At 39.3% G+C, this 13880-nt stretch overlaps 1 protein-coding gene across 3 annotated transcripts in view; it reads right to left on the bottom strand.

Moving 5' to 3' along the window:
- Window positions 1–13880, bottom strand: part of LOC120937413 (deleted in malignant brain tumors 1 protein-like) — a 116933-nt gene that overhangs the window by 21092 nt on the left and 81961 nt on the right. For all 3 annotated transcript variants that reach the window (XM_040350629.1, XM_040350630.1, XM_040350631.1), the window contains 5 exons: window positions 8105–8122; window positions 7864–8017; window positions 3895–4112; window positions 2206–2344; window positions 357–577 (listed from right to left, as the gene is read on the bottom strand). In XM_040350629.1, the coding sequence (XP_040206563.1) occupies window positions 357–577; window positions 2206–2344; window positions 3895–4112; window positions 7864–8017; window positions 8105–8122 (750 nt within the window). The remainder of the gene's footprint in view (window positions 1–356; window positions 578–2205; window positions 2345–3894; window positions 4113–7863; window positions 8018–8104; window positions 8123–13880) is intronic.

Below are 13880 nucleotides of genomic sequence, written 5' to 3'. Positions count from 1 at the left end.
TAAGTTAAGAAATGGTGGTCAGTGGACCACAGTAACACATATTTGTGTTTGTGAAACTGTCCTGACAAAAAAAAGAAGTCATTCATATATTTTTAGTGGAGGGGATAAAGTAAGGTTACATTTTATTGACTGCCTTGTAGCCGCTTCTTGATTCTTTAATTAAAAAAATGTTCTCAGACAGCAGCCATGTGCTTGTAAGGTATTAAACTAGCCTTAATGGATTCAAATCGGTATCTTGAGGGAGACTGGTAGGAGAAAGGCTTGTTGCAGGATTGTGTCAACTAAGCAGTAGAAACATAACACTGAGATTAGTTATTAGCATTTCCAAGGCATTTTACAACACACTGCATCATTACCACTTTGATTATTTTGTTGTATAGAGCCGTAGTTAGCATGAAAACCACGGACATAATTGCTGTTGCTTCCTTTGTTGGTGAATACAACACTTAGACTGTTAGATGAGGATCTGAATCTGCGTGTCCCTGTTCCACAAAACTTTCCCAATAATGGTGAGCCAGCAGGTGTCCCATCATACACAGACACAGAGCCAGATGAACAGTAAGCAGAGTTTTCAAGCCTGAGAAGGTGTAAAGATAATACATGGTAAATGCAAAGACTCTTATAGCAGGGAACAGCAACCTACACAGAATAACGGTCTTTTACATACAAATAGGTTTTGCATTGTTGACAGATGATAATTTTTCAGATCATCAAGATGTAGTGCCTTATCTTGATTATGTTAATAATAGCAGACATTGTTATAACATCACCTTAATGGTCTAGATGAGTACTGCATACATGTGTTGATGTTGAGCTACAGTGAACAAAAAAAAAAAGTCTGGAATGCCTAGAGCATAAATTAGATGCTGGTATCTATCCAAATGATGGAAAAGTAAAAGCCATTACATGTTTATTTAGAAAATATAGAGTACACATAACTGCTATAAATTTTATTTTACTGCATTTGTTTTCTATTCGCACATCTATTACTTCCTTGTAATCTTTATATCCATATTGTCAAAGGAAGTGTTGTGTACTCCATTTACTTTTTTTTTGCTATAACTATATGATAAATCTGGTTTTAAACAGGTAGACCCTTCCACTTGATAATCAGAAAGTAGGAAGTGACATCAAGAAGTGGGTGGAATCTAAATGTCCGTTTTCAATAGTGTAAACAGTAGGTAAGACTTTGGAATTGCATTTGCTAAAATTCTTGCACTAAATATAACCAGAACAAGATTGCTTTATTTTTCAGCAAAAGTGGAGTTACAGTTTAAGAAAGCTTCTGTCCCCTAGAATGAGTTTCAATCTTTTCTATTTAATAAAAATATAACCTCTGAATAGTTACAACTTTGTGAAAAGCCTTTAAACTGTAAATATGTTTTGTAGACTAATAGCTAGATTCACGTAGGGCGCAGCATCTTTAAGGCGGCGTAGCATATCATATTTACGCTACGCCGCCTTAAGTCAGAGAGGCAAGTACTGTATTCACAAAGCACTTGCCTCCTAACTTACGGCGGCGTAGCGTAAATGGGGCCGGCGTAAGCGCGCCTAATTCAAATGAGGATGGGGGCGTGTTTTATGGAAATGATTGGTGACCCAACGTGATTGACGTTTTTTACGAACGCTGCATGTGCCGTCCGTGTACATATCCCAGTGTGCATTTCTCCAAAGTATGCCGCAAGGACGTATTGGTTTCGACGTGAATGTAAATTACGCCCAGCCCCATTCACAGACGACTTACGCAAACGACGTAAAAATTTCAAATTTTGACGCAGGAACGAAGGCCATACTTAACATTGACTAGGCCAGCTATTTGTTGGAATAACTTTACGCCGGAAAATGCCTTACGTAAACGGCGTATCTTTACTGCGACGGGCGCACGTACGTTCATGAATCGGCGTATCTAGGCATTTACATATTCTACGCTGAACTCAGCGGAAGCGAAACCTAGCGGCCAGCGGAAAAATTGCACCCTAAGATACGACGGCGTAGGAGACTTACGCCGCTCGTATCTTAGCCTAATTTAAGCGTATCTGGTTTCCAGAATACGCTTAAATTTACGACGGCGCAGATTCAGGGTTACGAAGGTGTATCTACTGATACGCCAGCGTAACTCTCTCTGAATCTGGCCATAAGACAGCATTATAGTGTACTGTGATGAAATCGTAATTGTGAAACTCTTATTTTTTTTCTTGAACTTACGCAACATCATTGAAGTAGATCTCAATAACGCTGTTTACGCTTTGAATATGCCAAACACAGTCAGCAGGGCTGCGTGAATATGGATAAGATGGGCTTTCAATTACTCCCCATGGATAAGTTAGGATTCCACCACAATTAACTGAAAGAAAGAACATGGAATAATAAATAAATGATATAAATAAAACTGGGTAAACACAGTGCAGTAAAATAGAGTGTTAAATGTAACTTTTCAAATTTATCTCAAAGTGCCTCAATAACCTAGAGCAGTGTTTCTCAATTCCAGTCCTCAAGGTGCCTCAACAGGTCATGTTTTCAGGATTTCCCTCAGATGAAACGGCTGTGGTAATTACTAAGGCAGTGAAACTGATCAAATCACCTGTGCAAATAAATGAAAAGCCTGAAAACATGACCTGTTGAAGTGCCTTGAGGACTGGAGTTAAGAAACACTGACCTAGAGGAAATGCAACAGCATTTATCCATGGAAACCAGCATAACAAGATGCTGTAAGTACTGGGTGTTTGGAAGAAGTAACCTGCACTTGCACAGAACTTACTTGTTTGCAGGCTTGCAGCTGTTTAATGTAAGTAAAAAACTGTATTTTCTGATGACTATTCTTTACACAAAACCTCTTTGAATTCTACTTTTACTTACATTTACATTTGGTAAAAATTACACATTATGCTCACATTGAATATGAGTGTATGATGTATAAAAGGTGTGTGATAGGACAAATCAAGCACATCACAGACAGTGAGCATTTATATATCCAGTACAAGCTTGAGAGTGAAGCAAGGCTTCTTATTCATTTCCTGTAACAGAATTTTCAGTCATCATCCCCAGAAAGACTGAATAAAATTGCAAATATACAGTTCAGTGGAGGGTTTACTGTACAGCTTTAAACCCCCATTTCCTCATTCTGTTCTCCAGTTTACATTGACACATTCCTAAAACCATCCTAGGCCGACAGTGTAGCACCCATATGGCATCTAGGCATGATGGATTTCAGAATGATGGGAGGAGACAGAATGCTCGAATGAGTTTGTGAATAGGTTCATACTTCTATTCCTGCCCTTTAACCACTTCAGCCCCGGAAGAATCGGCTGCTCAATGACCAGAGCATTTTTGCGATGCTTTAACTGACAATTGCGCAGTTGTGCGACGCTTTACCCAAACAAAATTGACGTCCTTTATTTCCCACAAATATAGCTTTTTTTTGGTGGTATTTGATCACCTCTGCGGTTTTTATTTTTTGTGCTATAAACAAAAAAAGAGAGACAATTTTGAAAAAACACAGTATTTTGTACTTTTAGCTGTAATAAATAGCCCCATTTTTTTAATTAAAACAATCGCAAAAAGCGTATATTGATTGGTTTTCACAAAAGTTATAGCGTCTACAAAATAGGGGATAGATTTATGGCATTTTTATTATAAATTTTTTACTAGTAATGGCGGCGATCTGCGATTTTTAATCGGGACTGCAACATTATGGTGGACATATTGGACACTGTTGACACATTTTTGGGACCATTGGCATTTCTACAGAGATTAGTGCTATAAAAATGCACTAATTACTGTGTAAATGTCATTGGCAGGGAAGGGGTTAAATGACTTAGACATTTTTGTTACCATTTAAAAGTTTATGAAGCAGTAAAACTGTGGTCCTACACATTATATGCAATGTCACTGTACCTGGTTCACTGGTATTTTTAGATGATGAGGAGTAAAATGCTTGGAATCCACTTCTCTGCACACTACCATCAGTTCGGAAAACAACACCCATCACATTAGAGGAAGACTTAAAAGTGGAGTTCACAGATGAACAGATTTTTCCTAGTGGTGAGGAGCTCAATGGCAAGCCATCATATATTGTCACAGAATCATAGGAGCAAGAACCTGTGTATTCTAGGCTGTGATAAAAAGTATAAATTAAAACTTAATTTCCATTTATTGAAGAAAGTAAGAGCATTTACAATCAGCCAGATTACATTGTTATAAGGAATGTATGGGGTTCACACTGTACTTTTCAACAAAGATATCCTATCATGCATATTTATGGAATATGATATTAAGAATTATTAATGTATATTAAGATAGGAATTCATATAAATTAATATTTATTCATATTAATAGACAATACATAATTTACACAATATGTTTTTCATTATAAATTTTACTTTTGGTATGCATTAGTGTACAATACAAAAATATGCCTAAAAAAAAAATAAAAAAAAGTTTGCCTCCTTCCTACTTTATTCCACATTTGGCAAAATTGTATTTAAATAAAAGGCTATTGAATGAAGAAATAAGCACATTTTCCCAACTAGCTTGTCTATTCAATCAAGAAGGTATCAATAGTATGATTTCACTATTATCTAGGGCATTTCTTGTAACTTTCTATTCTGGGACAAGGTTTTATTACACATGAAGTGAAGAAAAATCTGCACAGGTAAACAAATAATAATTAAAAACTTACAAGATCCCACAACTTAATTAAAATAAGCATTTTGCTTTCTGTAAGCTTGCTGTTGAAATGTTTTTTACTTTGTGTTTTGTAAGTAATAAAGGTAAAATCTCCTTCTAATGGAGCCCTGGACAGCAATAAAACTTCACAAGGATTCTAATCTTTCCCCACGCTACCCTAAACTAAAATAGTTGTGGCTATAAATACAACTTAAAGTGGAACTACAAAAAAAGTGGAGCGAAGGAAAGGTTTCCCAAGTAATTCTTCAAGGGAGAAGAGTCAGTATTATCAAAAAAAATATTAAATTCTTTATTGAAAAATCCACATGAACACTGAGAGTTGGTAAACATTTATATATAACAAAACCTCCACCATATTCAATAAAATTTGACAACTTTGTCTAAAGACACAGATGGCCACCACAAGAAGACATGCACTCCTCACAAATATCACTGACTACTAATCCTCATAGATGAATCCCAGTGGGAACATGAATGGATAAAGTCTGAGAGCGATTCGCTCAATAACTCATGGGTGCAACATGTTGAGCATTTAATTATTCCACAGCTGGGTTAAATAAGAGATTTTTAGGAGCAGTTCAAAGACTTGACCCCGTTTTTTTTTTTATTATTATTTATATTTTTATTTATGTCTTATGCATGGAGCTTTGCTGCACTCCATTACCGACCATTCTTACTGTTGTTATCGTGTGACTGGCGGAGTAGCCGGAAGTGGAAGTTTGATGAACCCTGTGGAGATACCATGCGTTGTACTTCGAACTGGCTATATAAGGATACTTACCACATGTCTGTCTGCGCATGCTCTGAAGAAACTTGAGTCACGAGTGAAACACGTCAGCATGACGCCATCACATTCTCTGCAATGAGGGCACAGATCCCCTACTAGCTGACATCCACCCTTCGCATTCCCCGGGAGGTTCAAAAGGATACAGAAGTACTACAGTTACTTTCAGGAACTACGGCGCTGGACGCCAACAGCACTGGACACTCACGGTACACATGGAGTAGTGGACAGGGCTTTTAGTCTATCCTCTGTGGCTAGAAACAGGTGGACTGTCGGTCTGATTGCTTGAAGGTTGTGGATGATCTGGACCGGGGGAGTGGTGAGCTGTATCGATTCTGTCTTTCCGGCTGGGAAAAGTGACCTATACACACACTCACCTGCCCCTTAGAGATCCAGTAGCCCGTCTCCACCTGTAACAGAAACTTTCCAGACAATCACTGTACATACTGCTACCTGGAGGAACCCTGCCATACCTATTCCTGCTCTGTCTACATTTTTAGGAAACCGTACTTCAATATCATTTTTATTTTAGCCATAGATGCATCATTATTTTCCTATCTGCCCTACCGGGGTCAAGTCTTTGAACTGCTCTTAAATATCTTCTAATAAACCCCGCTGTGAAATGGTTAAATGCTCAATGTGTTGCACCCTTGAGCTATTGAGTGAATTGCTCTCAGACTATATCCATTCATGTTCCCACTGGGATCTATGGGGATTAGTAGTCAATGATATTTGTGAGGAGTGTATGTCTACTTGTGGCCATCTGTGTCTTCAAACAACGTTGTCTAATTTTATTGAATGTGATGGAGGTTTTGTTATATATACATTTTTACTAACTCTCATGTCGCGTACACACAACCGTTTTTCATGACGTGAAAAATGACTTTTCTCTTAATGTCATTAAAAATGATTGTGTGTGGGCTCCAGAGCATTTTTCGCGACGTGAAAAATGGGCATTAAAAATTTAGAACATGCTCTAAATTTTTTGCGTTGTTTTTCACGCTGTCATTTTTCACGTCGTGAAAAATTATCGTGTGTAGGCTTTAATGACGGGAAAAAAACGCGCATGCTCAGAAGCAAGTTATGAGACGGGAGCACTCGTTCTGGTAAAACAACTGTTTGTAATGGAGATAGCACATTTGTCACGCTGTAACAGACTAAAAAGCACAAAGACTGAAAAGCGCGAATCGTCTCCCACCAAACTTTTACTAACACAAAATCAGCAAAAGCAGCCCAGAGGGTGGCGCCATCTGAATGGAACTTCCCCTTTATAGTGCCGTTGTATGTGTTGTACGTCACCGTGCTTTGCTCGAGCATTTTTTTTTTTTTACGATTGTGTAAAATCGTAAAGGCAGGCTTGACAAGAATCACGTAGAGAAAAACATTGTTTTTTCTAGGACAAGAAAAACAGCCGTGTGTACGCGGCATAAGTGTTCACGTGGATTTTTCAATAAAGAATTATATATATTTTTTTGATAATACCAGCTGTTCCTCCTTGAAGAATTATTTGGGAAAACTTTCCCTCTCCCCTCTTTTCTATATTCTTACCCTAATTCAGAGGGACACACCTTAAGTCTTTATTCAGTTTTTGAGGTCACGGTATGCAATGTCTAAATGAGGAATTGTAAACATTTCAGTTCCCCTATTTCAGCCAAGTTCGTACTAGGTGTAGCTGTAGTGTCGTTTTTATCCTTGTTGTTCTTAAAGTGGAACTACACTGCATCTGAGCACCACAAACCAAAAACACAACTTAATTCATTTTTAAATTTCAAAGTAAATTCATCCGTCAATCCATGTCTCCTTGCATTATTTTGCTGTGAAATCATTTTGAAAAGCACCCCTAGCATTTCTGGCAGATGATTCATGAAGTATTTACTTCTTGCAATACATCTGTCCTTAGTTCAGGCATGCAGGTAGGAGGATCTGCTTAACTGGGAAAATACCTTCTCCCATCCTGAAGACTCTTCTGGTGTATGACATATTTTACCCAGGTCAGAAACCATGAAGTAACTAAAGAAATGTAAAAAAAAGTTTAAAACAAGTTCCACTTTAATTCTGTCAGGGTGGACTGGAAGCAGAGGATATAGGCAGTCCTCTCATACCAGGCCCTGGGTCTCATCGGGTCAGCAGGGGCTGGGGTGTTTAGCAGCTTCTCCCTTGGCAACCAGTGGTGGTATGTAACTATCATATTTTTATTCTTTGGGCCTTTTGTTTACAGAAACCATATAATGTTTTGAGATTTTAAGATAATTTTTGTGTTTTTGGGGGGTTTTTTTCTAGCAAATGTACACCCCACAAAAGTACAAACTTGTTTCTCTATATTTCCTGGCTAATGCTTTGGTAATTATAATTATGGTTATGTATATAATTCAGAGACTGATTTAAATACTTACTCCATGTAGAGGAAAGAGAGATCCACTATGTGCCCCGGCAAGACTCTGATTTCCCATATGCAAAATGCATTGTTGGGGTAAAGTCCTGGATAAAAGGGACTAAAAAATACTCCTGATGGATAAGTTAGAACCCCTCCACATGTGTAATTTGGTGCTGAAAATACAAAAGTAAATGACTGTTTATACATTTCTGCTCAGACTGGCATATCACAAAGCACTCAAATGCTGTCACCTTACTCACCTGTTGTAAACCAGTGGTCTATGGAATTGGGTCAAACCATAATATAAAAAAAAAAAAAAAAACACAATACATTAACAAAACAGGATATACATTGATTCATCTAGGTATTTTTTTGCATTTTATGTAATATAAGGGCATGGATACCTTGGGACTGCGGCATGGAGGACACGTATCAATGCAAACAAAAATGTTTATAAATGCTGTTCCGCAGGCAGAGGGTCTTTTAATGTGACTCAATGGGCAACATTAAAAATACACAAATCATATCAATAACATGTTTTAGGATGCTCTAAACCTGCACATGAAGCTGTGAATGTAGTGCAGTATACTCTAAATTAGAAGCCTGATATCTCGGTTATCGCCTTTATTGGGCTCTCTCTTGTGATGGGGGGGGGGGGACTGGTAAGGATGGGACTGGTGGCACCTTCTTCCTGGAACACAAGGAGAGGAACTGATGTTGTTCCTTCTACTGTGTGATGTCAGAAACAGGAAGGAATGAGGCTTGTCACATGCAGTTTCGGTCTAATGCGAAACAAGTCGGCTTGAACAAGCATCTGATCAAACCGGTCTTGGTTTGATCAGATGCTTTGGAGGGCAGGGGAGAGTTCTGGGGTCTAATGGACCCCAGATCTCTCCATAAAGAGGACCTGTCATGGCCCATGCCATCACAAGGGATGTTTTTATCCCTTCTGATAGAACTAAAAGAGAGAAAAAAAACCACAAAAAAACATTTAAAGCACCCCACGCACAAATGCAAACACGCACGTAGGTCCAACACGCATACGTAAATTTTTGTGCCAGAACTCCTCTGTAACTCTAAACTAGTAACCTGTAAAGGCTTTTAAAGCGTTGCCTATGGAGATTATTAGTTACTGTAGTTTGATGCCATCCCACAGCGGATGCAATTTTAATAGTTTGGTATCTGCAGTATTTACTCATAACATAAACTTTTATATTGTATTTTTGTGCAATAATATTAAGTAAAGTATTTTTTTTTTCCTTTTCAAAATACTTGCATTTGAAAAACCGCTGCACAAATATTGTGTGGCAAAAAATATAAAATTGTATTCCCTAGAGCCTCTGCTTAAAAAAGTATAAAATGTTTGTGGGTTCTAAGCAGTTTTCTACATGAAAAGGACCTAAGAGAAGAATATCAGAACTGACTGGGACTGGAAGTGGTTAAAAGCAACATTGTTTAAAAACAGCTGCCATGGATCTGGCATTTTGTAGTGGTAGCATTGGCACTGCCAGGTGGGCACCTGTCATTTGCATGGGCATAGTGGCACAAAAACACTGTCAGTCAGCAAGTCATCATGGTGGCAGGTCAACATCATCATGCAATATTCATTGTGATTGATGTGGATTGACTGTATGTCACTGATTGACAGTGGATTTACATCATGTGACATTGCTTATATTTGACTTATTAATACATTTGTTTTAGTAGCAAAGAGTATTATGTACCCCATATTTATTCACAAGGGGATGGATATCTGCAGGTCTCCTGCTTCTAAAGGGGCTTCTGAGATTTTGATAACTTGCAAACATCAGCCAGAGCTTATACCAGGCAAAATGGTTAAATATGGACAGTTTGTTTGTCAGTTTAGTGTTTGTTAACCCCCCCAACAAAAATAAAATTAGAGATACAATATATATATATATATATATATATATATATATACTTATACTGTATATATACTCTATCTATCTATCTATATATATATATATATATATATATATATATATATATATATACACAGATCCTGGTCCCTTAAACCCTTCCGCCCACTTCCTGACCAGGTAATTTTTTGCAATATCGCACTGCGTTGCTTTAATTGACAATTACGCAGTAATGCGATGCTGTACCCAAACAAAATTGATGTCCTTTTTTCCCACAAATAGAGCTTTCTTTTGGTAGTATTTAATCACCTCTGCGGTTTTTATTTTTTTGCACTATTAACAAAAAAAACTGACAATTAAAAATACAAACAAAAAATAAATATTTTTTACTTTCGATTATAAAACATATCCAAAAAAATAATTTACCAGTTTAGGCCAATATATATTCTTCTACATATACTTGGTGAAGAAAAAAATATCTCAATAGGCGTATATTGATTGGTTTGCACAAAAATGATCATGTCTACAAACTATGGAATAGATTTATAGACTTGTATTTATTTATTTTTTACTGGTAATGGCGGTGATCTGCGATTTTTAGTGACACAGACATTGCGGCGAACAAATCTGACCCCAAATTACACTTTTTGGGGACCAGTGACATTATTACATTGATCAGTGCTATAAAAATGCACCGAACAATGTAAAAAATGATACTGGCAGGGAAGGGCTTAACACTAGGGGGTAATCAAGGGGTTAACTGTTTTCCCTTGTTCTAACTGAAGGGGGGATGGTCTGCTAGGGACAGAGACCACTATTCCCCATCACTGGGAACAGAAGATCTCTTACATGTCTCCTGTCAGAACGGGGATTCGCCTTGTTTACAAAGGCATATTTCCCTGTTCTGCCTCTGTGTACAACGATCGTGGACGGCTGGCGGACTCCTGACGGCTCCTGCAGCGTGCATCGGGCACGCTTGCAGTCTCACATGCACTGACTATCGTACTATTACATTAGTTCATGCAGGAGAGCCGATCTGCCACAGTATATATTCGGCTGCTGGTTGGCAAGTAGTTAAAGCAGATTAAACAGCACAGTACTTGTGTAATCTGCCCCTCTCCAAACTGTAAAAAAAAACTACCACTCTCTGCACTGACCACGAAAATCAGGGCTGATGAGTCCTAACCACCACGGTCAGTGTACATGCCTTCATCATCCGCAGCCCTGCTCTCAGCTCTCCCCCTCACCCCCTCCTTCCTGCCTGTCAGCTCTGTGTCTCTGCCCCCCTCCCCCGTGCAAACAAAACCCTCCATTTTCAATGTAAACTGTTAGACAGGGTCAATTTGGTTGTTTTGCAGGCTGGCTGGTAACTGTGTTGGGAAATCTTTTGTCTGTTTAAGATGTGTAGTGCCCTTCCATGTGCACCTTGCTGCAAAGGCCAGTTATATGCTGGGGTGGACAGTTGGATGAATTAGGTGCAGGGACGCACTGGATGCCTTTGCTTCCATTGTGCTCTTGCTGGGCATCACATGCATTCCTGTGCTTTTAAGAAGGAACTCACTTCAGGAATACCTGCCCTTATTCTATCCATTCCTAGATGTACTCCTACTAAGGAGGCTCTGGGAATTTGGAATTAGGACTGCATTATACAGTATACAGAGGTCCCTTGGCATGGGCATTGCGGCGGTGGTTGCCATTTCGGTGATCATGGAAGCATAGAAACTATAGCACTGCAAGACAGCAAGGCAAGTAACAATCTCAAAAGGAGAGGTAAAAAATTATTTATGTCCTGACACATTCACTTAAAACAAACATTATTGTAAAAGGAGCATTTTGTGTGTGTGTGTGTGTGTGTGATTATGCAAAGTGAACAGTGTATTTGCCTTTAATAAATGATACCCAATGTCTTTCAGCTACCCAGGCCCTGAAACAGCAAAGCAACCCGAACCAGAACATTTCACCACCACGTTTCACAGTTATGAGTCTCTTCTTCTGATATATTGTTTTCTGTTTGCAACAAACATGCCTACTGTTACGTGGATTGATTGGGCTTCAGCACAGTGTTTCAGAAGGCCCGATTTCTGCCTATATGTTCAATGGCAAACTGTAATCTTGCTCTAATGTTCTTTTTTGGATAGCAAAAGCTTTTTTTTCAAATGTACCTCTCTTGCAGTTTGAATTGTACAATCAATTTATGATCGAGATGCCTTTGACCATAACTGTTGCAAGAGTTACCTGAACAATGAAATGTTGGGGTTCTTGGAGACATTCATTGGGTTTGCAGCAGGATGGTGGTGTAAAAATTTTTTTTTTTTAGGTAGCAGTAACACCAGCATAGATTAGCTGTGATCACAGCAGAAGCAATGAATTACAAATGGCTCACTCTGTCAAACTGTCAAAATCTATTTTCAATAAATTTTAATTCAGGCAGGCCGAATCACTCGTTATTAATGGCATGTTGTCGAGAAGGACAAGCTTTTTCCAGATTTACATATTTGCAGTGCAGGCAGCCTATTAATTTTGACATATTAATGCACCTACACATTTTATTTAAGTGTACCTAAACTCACTGGTTGTTTGCACCTGTGTTTTGTGCTGGCCTAAAATGAAGGTCTATTGTGGCATGTTAGGGAGGCAAGTTCAAACTGAATGGCACCGAAATACAGTAAAACTGTAGTAGACATGTAGCGCCTGGTTACTTCCAAGGTAACCCGTGCTATTGAAATTTAAGGGGTAATCAGAGTGTAAGTGACTCTGATTCCAATTGCAACCATTTGATTGGGTCTCTGTTTTGGCTTGGCTGTGCTGTGGGCTCATTCTGTCATGTTGGGGTGTTTTCCCAACCCGGTGCGGTAGGTGGCAGCAGTGAGCTGAGGTTTGGGTGTTCTCTCCCAGCAGCCAACCAGGAGGTGTGGGCCTCGTTGGGCATGCTGGGAGAGGGTACTTATGAGGCAGACGCCATTTTGTGTGGGCTTCTTTCCGGTGTGGCACCCACCTTTAGGGTGGCCACATCACGGCACTCCGGTGTTATGGCCTACCTGGCCGGAGTGGGCGTGCTATGCGGTGTTCCTGGTTTTGGGCCTAAATTGGTCTGAAGCATTTGAGCAGGATGGGGACCCAGTGGTCGACTGGGTTCCTACTTTGAAGATCCCAAGCGAGTTTAGCTTTTCGGTGGGGAGTCCATCTGAGGAGCGCCAATGAGAGGCTGGTGGTCCAATAGGATTCTGATGAACCATCGGGGATCGAGGTGACCGGATACTGAAGGATTGACTACTCTTTCATTCGGTACCTGTGGCGACGTTAAGAAAAGAGGATCCAGGCGTAACTTTACCTAGGAGGGGTTATCTCCGCATTCTGACGTTCATTTAAAAGGGCCTGTGGCAGAGGTTCCATTCTGACATTCATTTCAAAGGGCCTGTGGCAGAGGTTCCATTCTTACATTCATTTCAAAGGGTCTGTGGCAGAGACTCTGTTCTAAAAAGATTCGAGTGGTGTTCCGGCTGCTAGGTCAGTGAGAGAGGCCTATCCGGACACGCTAGACCCACTCAGGTAGGAGTGGTGTAAGGAAAGTTGCTATGCATGGGAACAGGACTGTTCCAAGTACTACGCCTGAATCTGCTGTTTTCCTCCCTTATTTTCATCTCTACCCCTCTCATCACCTGTTAACTGTTTTTACCCGGCTGGTTAATAAATTGCACATAAAAAGACATTTATTCGTGGACATTCCTTTACTGCTGCTGTGCGCATCATTCATCCCTAGACATTCGGAAAGAGCCATGAGGTAGATCTGCCATCCCATTTAATAACCAGCGGCTCCTTCGGGGGTGAACGCTAGTGTTGAGCAGAATATGCCATATTCGATTTCGCGATATATCTCGAATATATATTCGAATATTCGAGATATATTCGCTAAATTCGAATATTCGTGATATTTTATCGAAATTAAATGATTGCGATTTTTCGCTATTGCGAATGCGAAAATAATTGCGATTTTTTGATAACTGCGGTAGGAGCACTCTGATTGGCTCAGAATATTCGTGATATTTTATCGAAATATCGCAACATGCGAATGCGATATTTATTGCGCAATTTCGAGAAATGCTGGAGGAGCGCTCTAATTGGCTCAGAATATTCGTGATATTTTATCGAAATATCG

The sequence above is a fragment of the Rana temporaria genome, chromosome 4, assembly GCF_905171775.1.
Source record: "Rana temporaria chromosome 4, aRanTem1.1, whole genome shotgun sequence".
Classification (NCBI taxonomy): Eukaryota; Metazoa; Chordata; class Amphibia; order Anura; family Ranidae; genus Rana; species Rana temporaria.
Note: the sequence above shows the minus strand (reverse complement) of the source record. Positions and strands in the feature narration are given on the sequence as shown.